This window comes from Lactuca saligna, chromosome 8 (assembly GCF_052625555.1).
Source record: "Lactuca saligna cultivar CGN05327 chromosome 8, ASM5262555v1, whole genome shotgun sequence".
Classification (NCBI taxonomy): domain Eukaryota; kingdom Viridiplantae; phylum Streptophyta; class Magnoliopsida; order Asterales; family Asteraceae; genus Lactuca; species Lactuca saligna.
In genome coordinates, this window is record NC_136424.1 from 99,229,780 (window position 1) to 99,243,720 (window position 13,941).

General features: G+C 38.1%; 1 protein-coding gene across 2 annotated transcripts; it reads right to left on the reverse strand.

The window, feature by feature from the left end:
- Positions 1-5,283: 5,283 nt before the first annotated feature.
- On the reverse strand, positions 5,284-6,949 carry LOC145012499 (protein LOL2-like). Of its 2 annotated transcripts, none has more exons than XM_078971299.1 (6): positions 6,747-6,949; positions 6,433-6,607; positions 6,085-6,201; positions 5,832-5,944; positions 5,702-5,740; positions 5,284-5,601 (listed from the first exon to the last, which is right to left on the reverse strand). In XM_078971299.1, exons 2-6 carry the CDS (start codon positions 6,542-6,544, stop codon positions 5,479-5,481), a joined length of 504 nt encoding a protein of 167 aa, XP_078827425.1. In that variant the 5' UTR covers positions 6,545-6,607; positions 6,747-6,949; the 3' UTR covers positions 5,284-5,478. The 2 variants fall into 2 exon arrangements, with proteins under 2 accessions (XP_078827425.1, XP_078827426.1); XM_078971300.1 differs by having other exon boundaries at positions 6,085-6,195; positions 6,747-6,948.
- Between the last annotated feature and the right edge of the window lie 6,992 nt (positions 6,950-13,941).

Below are 13,941 nucleotides of genomic sequence, written 5' to 3' on the forward strand. Positions count from 1 at the left end.
TGTGTGTGTGTGTGGCTCTTGTAAGAGTGTGTATTTTCCCAAATATGACTATCATTAACCAAAAATATAGTTTCTACATTATTGCGCGTCGTGTGAATGTTCACGAAGTGAATGTAATGGGAAAAGGAAATAGTACTATGGTGTAGTGTCGAACTACAACCGTACTAATTACCTTAAGTCTAGGGTAATCTCGTAAGTACTGTAGTATTTGTAATAAGTGACTACCTCTGTACTCCTATTGCCTTATTTGAGGGATAAGGCCTAATTTGATGGCTAGATCCCAGGCTAAACGCTCCCCTGTCAAAGGGATTTTGGGACCTTTACACGACCCCTGCCTGTATGCAAGCTGTGAACATCCACATTACTATGATCATGTATACCCGATATAACTATCACAATGCGTTGTGATTCATCGTTATAGTTAGATCTTGAACTTGTTCTATGCTATAGCACCTAGTGATGTCTGTCCTATCAAAGTATATGTAACCGCACTCATGTAAACGTATATATGTAAACGTACTCATGTAAGCGTAATCATGTAAAACATATCTATGTAATAGTATAGTAATGTACTGTAATGTTCTGTGTGTGCTAGCTGTAACGTGTGTTCTCTCTCTATCTAGCATGTATAGTAATGTATTGTGTGTACTAGCTGTAATGTATGTTCTCTCTATCTAGCAAGTATTGACTCATGAATTAACTGACTCATTGTATGATATCGCGTTCTAGTAATAGTCCTAGTATCTTCCTAAACTACCCATATGGTAGCTTACTAGTAATGTAACTGGTACGCATGAACATGGATGTGTACCCTTGCTACCCAAGGGTACTAAACTGAACTGGAAGAACCTTTATGACTATATATGTACACATGATATATAACTAATATTTAAATGACCTTCGGATGGATAGATATCCCACCAGACCACATCTCAAGCGCGAAAAGGAAATAGGGTGAATAGCCTTCCTAAGTTATTTAAACATTTCTTATATAACCATACATATATAGGCATGCAGTTGACAATATAAAAGCATAAAATAAGTTTTGTAAAACCTTTTAAACATGATTACTATCTAAGAAAAGATCGACTTGATGTCAATCTATAAAACGGGTTGGAAGTATTTATCTAACAAAACAGTTTTAAATATAAAGAAACATTTGTTTGAAACACAATTGTAAATGAGTTTGAAATGAAACATGCAGTGTATAATGAACAATTAAATCAGGAGTTTTAAACATATAAAACGTATATGAAAATCCTTTGAATAACAACTGTTTGGTAAAACAGCTAATGTGTAGTAAATCATTTGAATGCTGCTTATTAATCACATGTGATTGAGATCATAACTAGCATGATTCTACTTGTATCCCCCCCCCCCCCATAAAACATTTAAAACATTGATTAAGGGGTATGAACTCACCTGTTGTGGGTGATACGGATGAACCGAAGAGGTAGGACTACTAGGTGTCAAGTGAAGTCTTAAACACACTCTATGATCCTAGTTAACATATATTTTCACATATATGTAACAAATTAGTCTATAAATAACTAATAAACAAGTCAAGACACCCTAGGACATGCTAAACACCTTTATCAAGTGTTATTAGCCTCTAGGATTGCATCTAAGTGTTTGTAGGGGAAGCTATTATGTGTACGGTCATAAACTCATGAGTTTACGGCTGTAAGCTCATACTTATGTTACCATTTGATGTTTGATGCTCTATAAGGCCCTAAGAAGCAATTCTACTCAATGGCTTGGTCTATGGAAGAGTTTAGGGCATTATATAACTCCTTTTAGGAGTTCACGGCCCTGGGACCAAATCCCATGTAGATTACGACCGTAATCTCCCTTGGAAGGGTGTTTGTGGTGTTTTCAAGTCCCTCATTTAACTAGGAACTAAACTAGGCTATTGTACAAGGCTTTAGAAGAGTTTATAGCACCATTTGGCACTATTGATTGGAGTTCACAGCCCTGGAACTTCTTGGGCCGTGAACACCTTACTCTTGGTGTTCTAAGGGTGTTTGCTAGTCCTAAACTCATTAGGGTACATGTCTAAACTAGTCTCTTGGCTTAAGGAAGGCTTTTAAGGTGTTTTGGCACCTAAAAATGGAGTTCACGGCCCAAGAACATCCTTGGCTGTGAACTCACTTCTAGCCTTTGTTTCTTAATGATTTTGTGGTCTAAACATGTCATGGTAGTTCCTAGGTTGAGTTCCAAGGCTTGGAGGGACATTGGGCACACTTTGGCCCTTGTAAAAGGGTTTACGGTCCAAGATGTTCTTGGGCGGTAAACTCTTAAATCTTGTTGTTTTGACGTGTAATCTAGGTTATTAAGCACTGAATAAGTTATATAATACAACTAGATAGATGTACTCACGTTTTGGGACGGAAGTCCGAAGATCCGTGAGAGAGAATCTGCTTTTCTCTAATTGGAAATGGAACTAATGAATAAATATGACTCAGATTTCTATATATAGTCCTGGGATTTTTGGCATAAAATATTTTATTCATGCAATGAACTCTAATATCATAGAGTTTGGAATAACAGAGTTGCACAATACACAAGTGCATCCACTCTCCTGATATCTCCTTAAGTGTAAATCCTGAAAAAACTGTCAAACTTATACCCAAAGTCTAGAAATTTACTGTAACTATTCTAATCTTCTACTGACTTGATATGGTTTGTACCGAATGGAAAATTCGGGTTGTCACATCCCTACAGAAGAAAAGCTGTCATGGCTAATAAGAGGAAGACAACTCGAAGGGTGTTTGAATTTGTTCTTGTTGATTACCGAATTATAAACTTCATGGAAAATGGAAGTAATTGCAAAGAAGATAAAAGGGGGAAGTATGGTAGAATACTAGCCTTAACAAGAGCACCGGAGAGCTCTTCCTATAAAATGCAACCATTATGTTCGACATAAATGGATTGGAAAATACGATAAAGCTCAAGCTCCTTGTCATCCATGTACCTTCTGAACTCCTGATAATCAACTCTTCCATCCCTATTTGCATCGCAAACCCTAAGTAACTCTTTCACGTACTTGTAATCCTTCGAAATTTGCATCGCCGATAGCCCTACCTTGATCTGAACAAAATCCAAGTACCCTGCGTTTGATGCATCAAAGAAATTAAACAACCCCCAAAATCGTGATTCTCTCTCGTCTTTTATCTCTCTCAACACCAATAACACATGTTCGATTGTCACTGGTCCATGCTCGTTCACAAGATTACAGCATCCCCCCAGTAAGTCCCTTGCGGAAGATGAATGCCGGTGGTGATCTTCGACATGCTTAATCGCAGATGATGCCATCAAGAAATAAACAATCAATTTCTCGAAAACATATCCCAAAATTGCTATAAGAGAAAAGATCTATATGTGGAATTAGGTTCTAAGAAATCAAAACGCATACAGTAGAAATAACTTGACCCGATCGATTCAAATAAAGGCTCAATCTTTCCAAGTCAAAATTGTGGAGCTTTTGTTAATGGCACACGAGAGAGAGAGAGAGAGAGAGAGAGAGAGAGAGAGAGAGAGAGAGAGAGAGATTAGGGTGTGGGTCCCATTTTATTATTAATAAAACATCTAGTTAAATAGAAAAAAAATATAAAAAATATATCAAGATGGCAATTTAGTCATTTCAATTTTGAGAGGGATCATTTTCACATACAAACTAGTCCAAAAGGACCACCAATCCAAAAAGATTGAGGTTTGGACTAAAACCCCCAAAATGCATACCACAAGGATCATTTTTGCAATTTTGTCTTTTTTTTTTTTAGAAAAAAAAATAACATGAATGGTTGTGAATAGAGGAAAAGAGTATACAATTTCTCTGTAACGTGGATTCCATGATTCAACAAGGGTACATTATATCAATAGTCCCTTGTGCACATGACAAAAAGCGTTTTTAGTCACAATTTTCAAAAATTAATTCGGACCGTCTCTTTTTTGTTTTAAAATTTCATGCTTCGTTCCTGATATGCATTTTTGTTGCGCTTTTGATCCATTTCAAATATGAAATGACCATTATGCTGTTTATCTTGTCCAATTAAATTATTATTATTATTATTATTATTATTATTAATTTAAAAAAATAGAAAAATAATAGCCCCACCTATTCCCATCCACCCACCCTAAAAATATAACCTACTATCTTCTACTTATTTTTCTCTTAGACTAGTCCTAAACATCTGCATCACCACTAGGAACAGACCACCAAACCACTGGTCGCCTGAGATGGAGACCTCACCGGAGCACCGCAATATCAAATCTCCTTCTTTCTAAGCTTGGAAATGCCGCCGACGATGAAAGAAAGGATTCCAATTGTTTCTAGAGTTTTGTTGCAAGTTTCTTTTTTGTTCTTGGAGGATGATTTTGAAGATAATTCCAAGAGGAGATTGTGCTTGAGATTCGAAATCATTTGATTCCCCATCCTCAGTAACCAAGGCTCAACCACCATTGTTGAATGCTTGACGTCCCCAAGCTTCAAGTCGTTGGAGATGGTGACACGGCGGGTTCTTGATCTTCTTCTCCGGTGACATGTGATTTCCTTAACCCATTATGTCTTACCCTCGCTCATAGATCTGCTCCATTTATACATCACCAACACTTGCAAGTGGGTTTTCAGATTTGAAGTTTAGATTTTCCGATTTGATGTGGTTGGAGATTTGTGGTTTGATTTTGAGATTTCTGTAAGAGAGAGTGAGAGATGGCATGATATAAGGGATGACCAAAGGTTGCTGGTGACCGAAGGTGGCTGGTGGTCGGAGGCGGTTGATGGATGGTGGTTGTAGGAATCCGTTTAAGGAGTGATGGTGGGGGTAATCTACTAATCTGTGGAGAATCTTGATACTGGAGAAATGCGGAAATGGAAGGGGGTTAAGGATATTTGTTTTTTCTTTAATTTAAAACTGAAAAAAAAATAAAAAAAAAAATTACTAAGGACAAAATAGTCATTTCATACCAATAGGGACGAAACATACAAGTTTTAAACAAACGAATGACAGCCTTAAGTAACTTTTGAAAATATGAACTAAACACGCTTTCTGACATGTATCCTAATGACTATTGGTGTAATTTACCCATTCAACAAATACAACCTCCATACAATTGCACTAAATAAGCAACCGAATATGCGACAGCAAGATAGAAAACTCTTTAATTAATAGCGACAATTGTATATATTCATAAATGGTTAAAGAATTATAGATTTTTAAATACTCGAATAATTAATTATCGGTTATAACTTTAAACAACAAAATGCTATCTTTTACAGCCTGATTTGTTACAAATATACTCGCAAACATAATGAATCTGAGTTCTACTACCCTTTTTAAACACTTACGCCCCTTCCCTCCACACACCCACAATCACAACAAAATGTTCAAATCATAGGTCATAACCATTTTCCTTTTGAATAATATACACATTTCATCCCATTAAATTCCATTTCAACAAAAGGGCAATTCAGTCATTTCACTTTACAGATTTCTTCTCAGTCGTCACCCCAACCACAACGTTGCTTACCAGTTTCCCGCTCTCATCAACCGACATTGGGTTTTCAACTACTACCGTTTGGTTATAAGAATGAGGCACTTCCTGCAATAAATTATATAAAAAAAAATACATGTAACATATACAAAAGAAATTAAACAAAACAAAAAATATATATTTGTGTATTATGAGAAAAAAAACTCACTGATGCTGATGTGGCTGCAGGAACCCTTCCATTTCCCATCTAAAACCAATATGATATAACTTATAAGAATGAAATAATATATTTAAAACAATAAATCAAAAAGAAAAAAATGATGAATCATATTACTCACATTGGCATTTGTAATGTAATGACAAACTGCACATTTAACTGATGGAGCACCAGATGGATACATCAACATTGTGCGACAATTCCCACAATTTACATGAGCAAGCTGATTGGAAACTATTAATGCAAAAACAAAAAAACAAAATTACAAAAACATTTTACTTGAAATGAAGATCAATTGCATGATAAAATTAGGAAAGGTTAAATACAAAGACTATGAAAGACAACTGTAAATAGGAAAACTATCTAGGGTTAACCTGGTGCAAGATTGACAGTGTGACAACAAGAGCATCTGACACTTGTAGCACCACGTGCATACATCAGCAATGTGCGACAACCTCCACAGATCAATTGGGCCATCTCCATTCCTGAAACTTGTAAAATGATTACAAGTATTAGATTACATAAATTAGATCGTTAATGAGCTTGATCAATTTGTTGGTTTTCTAATGAAGTTTAATGAGATTCAGAACCCGATTATAATTCTGCATTTCAGTAACAGGCTAAATTATTCATCTCAAACTAACAGGTTTAACTAGTTAACGACAGAAATATAAAAATGGAACATTACAAATAAACCAGATTAAGTTTCAGATGAGTCATACCAGGAGGGGGAGATGAAGTAACTGCATTACACAATGCACAACATACGTTTGAAGCTCCTCTTGGATATAGTAAGATGCTTCTACACCCACTGCAAACTATTTGGCTCTGCATATTTCTCTGTGGTTCAAACAGCCGAATGAAAGTTCAACTTTTTCTACAAGGTCCACGGAAACCCTAAAATTCTCCAGAATCGAAACAATTAGGGCTTCGAGTACAACATATCGAAAGGAAGTTAAGAATTACCATCAAGTATAGAAACCGAATTCACATCACGAAAAGGAGTTCGATGAAACTAGATGGAATTGAAAATTACCTGGATTAAAGGATGATGAGATCTGAGGGGAATTTCTCGTTGGGTTGTTGGTAGATTCAATTGCAAACTTTGTCGAAGGAATTTATTGGGCATCAAGGAGCATTGTTGAGGAGGATTCGGCTTCAACGACACTGAAAAGAGGGAAAGAAACAGATTGGATTTGTTGGAATAACAGACATTTTTTGGATATGCAAAATTATTTTTTAAAGCAAAAAGGTTATTTATTTATTTTAAATCGGATAAGCATACGCTGTAATTCTGTATATAAAATAAACTACTCTGGAATGAGATGAGAGCTGATTAGGCATGGCCACCTACGCATGAACACCGCTACAGGTGTGCGTAGATGCCTTATGGCGTAGCCCCATCCACGGGCGAAGACACCTAATTGCGAGGAGAGAGAAAAATGTATTTGACCATTTATGGATTTTAAAAAAAATTATTAAAAAATTTAAATTTAAATAACGTTTATATATATATATATATATATATATATATATATATATATATATATATATATATATATATATATATATATATATAATGCACATTTTATCTTCATTTTATACTTCTAAAACAAAAAACTTTCTCATACTTTCTATCTATTCTCTTAAAAAAGTGGACCCAAACCAAAATACATCACCCATTCCAAACATTCCAAACACTCCAAATGATTATCAAACACACATGCAATACCCTTCAATCCAACAACAATCTTTATTCACTAACCTTTTATACAACCCATAATTCTTCGAACAACAACAACCAAAACAACAATTCATTCAACCTCAATTCACTCAACCCTAATTCCAAGGTTTTCAACAATAAACTTCTCAACAATTCCAAACAAAATCATCTCAAGTCCTATTATCTCAAACCCAAACTGTGAACCTTGACAACGACGATGAACGGGTCCACGAAACACCACAACCATCTCGAAGAAGGCAACAAAAAGCAAAATGGGAAAAGAAAGCAGTGGCTTGGAACGAAGAAGAGGAAGAAGCTTTAGTAAAAGCTTGGATTTCCATATCATGTGACTCGAGAAGAGGCAACACGCAATCCAAAGAAAGTTTTTGGAATCGTGTTTTGGATCTCTTGCACGCACTACTTGGAAGCCAAACGGATCGGTCGTACGACGCAGTCAAGGGAAAATGGCGTGATCTTCACGCGGTTTGCACAAAGTTTAATGGCATATTTGAAAATCTAAAAAATACGCATAAAAGTGGTTCCAACGACTTCAACATTTTATCAACCGCATGCTACCAATTTAAAGTTACCAAGAATGGTAAACCATTTGGTCACCAAAAAACATGGGAAAGCCGTAACAATCCAAAATAGGTCCTTAATCCAGAGACATCACGTTCGAACTCGACCACCGGCTCCAACAAAAGACCAAGAACTTATGATTCGGACGTGGGTTTTGGGCTAGACCTCAATGATAACGTCGATGTTGCCGATGCAGAGGATCCACCGGAAGTCCAACTTCATCAACCACCATGAAGGAATAAAGAAAAAAAGGGGACATCTTCAAGCAGAAAAGCAACCGCAACTAGCGACAACGGGCTTGTGCAATCCATAGATAAAACTCTAAGTTTTTCTAGAAAAAAAATATATAAATCAACAGAGGAAGCTCGTTGCCCAAAAATCACTCTTACTGATCTTTAATCATTTATGTTTTAGTTGCTATGTTGTGTGTTTTTTTAACGTAATTTAGGATAAATAAGTAATTTAGGATTTTTTAATGTTTTTTTTTTAAGTTTTTTAGAATTTAAATTTGTGTGTTTTAAAATTAATGTAATGTGTTTTAATTTAACGTATTTAATTTAATGTGTGTTTTATTTTAATTATTTTTTTAATTTAATCTAATAATGTCAAAAAAAAAATGATTTGGAGTGGTAACCATTTCCAAGGGCTAGTGGTTTGGTAGTGGGCTTGTAGTGGAGTTGATATGGTGCTGAATTGACATCACTTTTTTGTTGGGTTGGGTGTAACCATACCCCTATTGCCTAATAAGGAAAATTTAAGGTGATTATGTAACATTCTGATTTCCAGGTATGAGATTTATTCTTTAAAAGGCAAGTTTCCCTTGGAACTCGGTGAGTTGATGGCCTCAACTCGACGTGTTGAAGGCTTTTGGGTCACGTATCTTTTTGGACCAACTCAACGAGTTGGTGAGGAAAACTCGACGAGTTGGCGGCTGGGTGAGAAACCTAAAATTTAGGGTTTTGCACCCTATTTAATCTCCTTAAGTTCCTAGGATTTATCCTTTATCAGCCTCCAAACCCTTTTGCAGCCCTAGTAAACCCTAATCACCCTTCCCTCTCATTTTGTGTCTCATGGTTCTTTTGGGGCAAAAAGAGAAGAAGTTGGAAGAAGGAAGCAAGGATCTAGCAAGCTAAGCTCTCATCTTCAATTTGGCACTCTTTTGGACCGTTTTAAGTATTCAAGATCCGATTTTTATTTATCTATGCAGCTAGATCTTGAGTTTTGTCCCTTTTCTCCGTATTCTAGGATGTTGCAATGGATGGACATCATAAATTTGCAACTTTATGAATCTCCAGGTCAAGGTGACCTTATAGTGGGTTAGATCTGGTCTTTAGCCAAGCTTTGATGCCATGCATGGAGTTTAGGTCATATTTTCCCTTTTAGATCCATTTTGGGTTCAAAACATGCATTGGACATGTATGTCTATAAAGCACCAACCTTTGGGACATTTTTAGGCTAGAATCTCTTACGGAAAAGTTGGGTTTCATATCTCAAGGATTTTGTGCTTAATGGTTAAGCCCTTGAGTTTCCAAGCGTTGCGGATAGGCTTTTAAGCATATGGAGTAGCTTTAAAGGATAAAGTTGGAAACTTTATCCTCCTAGACACATTTGGAGTTTATATCTGAGCCTTAGAGTCCCTGGAATCGAAGAATTAGATGTATGTATTAAGCTGGGAAAAACTCGACGAGTTATCCAAACAACTTAGCGAGTTGGCCAGGGTTTTCACGATCTTTCTGAGTACTGTAGAAACTCGACGAGTTCATAAGTGCACTCGACGAGTTGGTCAACATGGACTATTGACCTTGACCATTGACTTTGACTATTGACCATGGTTGACCAAGTTGGACTTTTGAGGGCATTTTGTGTATTTTAGGATTTTGATGGATCTGGTCACATGGTGGTTGTAGGCATTCGAGTCAAGAGCAGAGATTCAGAGTCAGACCTCATCAATTCTTCCCTACTTGTGAGGTGAGTTTTCCTCACTGTACTTTTGGGTCGAAGGCACCAAGGCCGGCCTATTGGTTTGATAACTTGATATTTGTTGATATGTGGAGTATGTAATAGATATGCATGCTAGATTTTGTAACGACCAAAAATTTCAACAAAATTTAAACTTTTCAAAAACAACCTATTTTAATAATGTTATTACAAAAAAGTTTTCAATACATTTATTATCAGAGTATTCCTAGAACCATAACATAAACCATAAACACGAGGAGCTGTACGATCACGTCTTCTCCTTGCCACGGTCTCCTGAAGAACCTGAAAAACATTAAACCACAATTGTAATCCCGAAAGCTTAGTGAGATACCCCTAAAATACCAAGCACATATACGCCCTTCCAAGCTACGACCTTCCGGTCCAAATCATAATGTCTTCCGGCCCATAACATAGTGCCTTCCGGCCCATAACATAAATAGCATACATAACATAACAGAACATAGAACAGCCATGCATATCGGGTCTACTGTGTGACTGGTCCGCCACATCGGGCCTTCAGTCCACCGGGTCCACCCTCCGAGTCTAGTCATGTCCTTCGAGTCTGCAGTGTGGTTGGTCCGCCCGTGCCGGGCCTTCAACCCACCTGGTCCACTCTTTGAGTCTACAGTATGACTGGTCCGCCCGCATCGGGCCTTCAGTCGGCCTGGTCCACTCTCCGAGCCTCGACACGTCTGGTTCGCCCTCGTGGGGCCTACATCCTATCCGGACCGCTTGTTGGGCCTTCAAAACAACCGGTCCACCCTGGGTATCTTGGCCTACAGCACAAAGCAGGACCACCTCAACCCAACTCCAGTCCAAACAACCATGTGCACATAACATACAATCATATAACAGTTCATAGTCAGCAAGCCGATCAAGCAGATCACATAACGTATCATCATCCTAACCAGGATACCGACCTAACCGGTCACTAGCATAACATCACCCAACATATCAAGAAACCGACCTTAACCAGGTCTCTAACATATACCATCCTAGCTACCAGGATGCAGACATATCAAAGCAATAACATAACAACAAATACCCGAATCTCAATCCGATAAAGGGCCGGCCTTGGTGCCTTAGACCCTGTCGATATAGTGATGATAACTCACCTCGCGAAAGCCGATACTCTGAACTGAAGAAGCAGACTCTCGAATCACCAACTCGCCGCAAATCTCAAACTAGCCCACATAGCACAAACACACATTAGGCCAAACATACATCCACTTATCGGGCCAAGACCAAAGTCCAAATCTTATACAAAGTCCAATATTGGCCTAATTTACCAAATTAGGCCCACCTCACCAAATGGGCCTAGATCCAATGTCCATAACAATAATTGGGACCAAAAATACTCTATCCACAATTTCCAGACTTGGCCCAATAACCAACTACCCACAAACGGCCCAAACTCAAAAGCCCAATATTAAAGTCTACTCAGGGGGAGTACGCTGGGCGTACCCTCCTTGGTACGCGACGCGTACTCACTGAAACGCAACCGAGGATCGGGGCCTTGACCCACTTCGCGGGGCGTACAACCAAGTTACGCGGGGTGTAACTTCGCTACTCATAAAATCATTATAACTTCTTAATGGCTTCAGCTATTAAGCCCAAACTTCAGATCCTTAGGCCAAATATGCCTAAGATTCATAAAGTCTCAAACTTTATCACTTGGGATGTCCATAAGCTCTTAATCCATTAAGACCTATATATCTCACACATGGAACAACTACAGCCCTTGGGACCTCATTTTTCTCACTCAAGACCTCTCCAAAGGTCTGAAAGGACAGATAATCTCGGCCAACACAAAGCATGAATCAAGATGAGAACTTTGGGACAAGAAAGATGCTAAAAACTTCACAACACTTAGATATATGCAAAATAATTGGCAAGCAAGAAGCTTTATACCTCAAACAAGCTCCAAAGGATGGTATCTCTTCAGATCTACAAGCTCCAATCGTTCCTTCCCTTCTTTGAAAACTTCTCCTTTCTTCTTCTAGCTTTTCTTTTGCCAAAATGAGCTTCCAAAGGCCAAACACACCCAACAATGGAGGGAATACGGGTTTCTAGGGTTTCTGAGGTTAAGGATGAGCTTATGGAGGCTAGGGTATGAACCAACATATTCCTTATATAGTGGCTGAACCTAAATTAGGGTTTGGGGTTTCTGAGAGTACGCTGGGCGTATTCACCCGGCCACCCTGCACATATCCCTTCACTACGCTGGGCGTACGTCTAGCTTACGCTGGGCATACCCAGCCAAAACCCAATACTCATGCATGCATGGGACCTTTCCCATTTATTTCATAAAGAGCTATAACAATGATCATCTTCAAAATTCCGCAACTCCTCTACTCTAAACCCGCTCCCAAATAACTTTACATTCATATGAGGGTGACGAGAAGCCTAATGATTCTAACAACATACACCAGCCCGAAATCTTTTCGGATGAAACCCATTTCCCGAAAAGGACCAGAATTACCCTTCCTCTTAAATCTCAGGGACTCACAATTAAACATTTTAAGAACGGGGTGTTACAGATTTGATATGCTAGTTTGGTAGGTATGTAGGACTACCTGTGATATTGTTTGTTTATCTATATATGATATTATATGTTATATGTCGACATATTGTGTGGGTGGGTCGAGGTAGTACTGTTTTGTGTTGTAGCCAACAAACCCTGGAGTATGCCAGATATGAGCTGAGGGCCAGGGAGGGCATGCCAGACTCATATTGAAGACTCATAAGCATTCCAGATACAAGTTGAGGATTAGGTAGGGCATGCCAGACTCATACTGAGGGCTTAATGGTATTCAGTATGTTGACTGATATCAGGACGAGGAGCAAGCCAAACATAATATGTGGGCCCGTGGGGCAAGCCATACTTATGATGTGGTCTCAAGGTAATCCAGTCTGTTATGTTGTGGACCCATTACATGTTGTTATTGTATTATGCTATCTATTATGTATTGGTATTTTGAGGGAACTCACTATGCTTTGGGCTTATAGTTTTGGATTATGTTTCAGGTACTTCATAGGATCGCGGGAAAGCAAAGGCATGATCGTGCACCTCCTCATGTTTTTCTTCATGATTTTGGGATTACTTTGATATTGAACTCGTTTTAACAACTATTTGTAAAAAATTGTTATTTTTACTTTAATTTAAAAGTTTAAATTTTTCTAGAGTTTTATGGATGTTACAATTTGGTATCAAAACCTTGCTTTGAGTGAATTTGAGGAACACTCGTGTGAATCTAGTCTCAAACTAAAAATATTTTCAAATGGTTTTCAAAATATTCAAGGAGGATGCGATGTATACGATCATCTGGAGCTAGTAAGTAGACCCCAAAATACCATACTTTTATCTGATATTGAGATATGTTAGAACAACATGCTAGTAGCAGGATAGGGATCTTTAGGAATTGCATGATAGGATTGCCTGATATATGTTGCCTTATCTCTTATAGAGCACTTGATTTATTGTTGTATGACTCTTTCGTGTGTGAACAAACTACTGAGTGAATTCGCTAAGTCACATGCTACATGGGTTAAATGATCTTAGGTTAAGGGATTTGGTCCTGCTGTGCAGCTCTTGTCTGAGTCCAACTGTTGTAGGATTAAATCTTTTAGTCTAAGATTGTTTAAGTTGTGAAGCATGTGATTGTATTCCTACAATAGTTATCTGGCACCAATGGAGGGTCATGTGGCAGTTAGTGGTAGGATGAGTTGTGTGGGGTCAGCCAACCAGTTGTGGGATGTTTACCCTTCCTCTAAGGAGTGAGGATTAAGCGTATGGTTATGCTTATGAGTATTGTTAGAGTGTTGTGATGATCCTTGAGACAAATACGGGTAGGTGTGGAAGGTAGTATGGACACGTACTACTAAAAGCACAGGACATCCACGCGTAGCGAGGAAGTCACAACCCCTGGGGCCTTGTTGGGAATTGGTT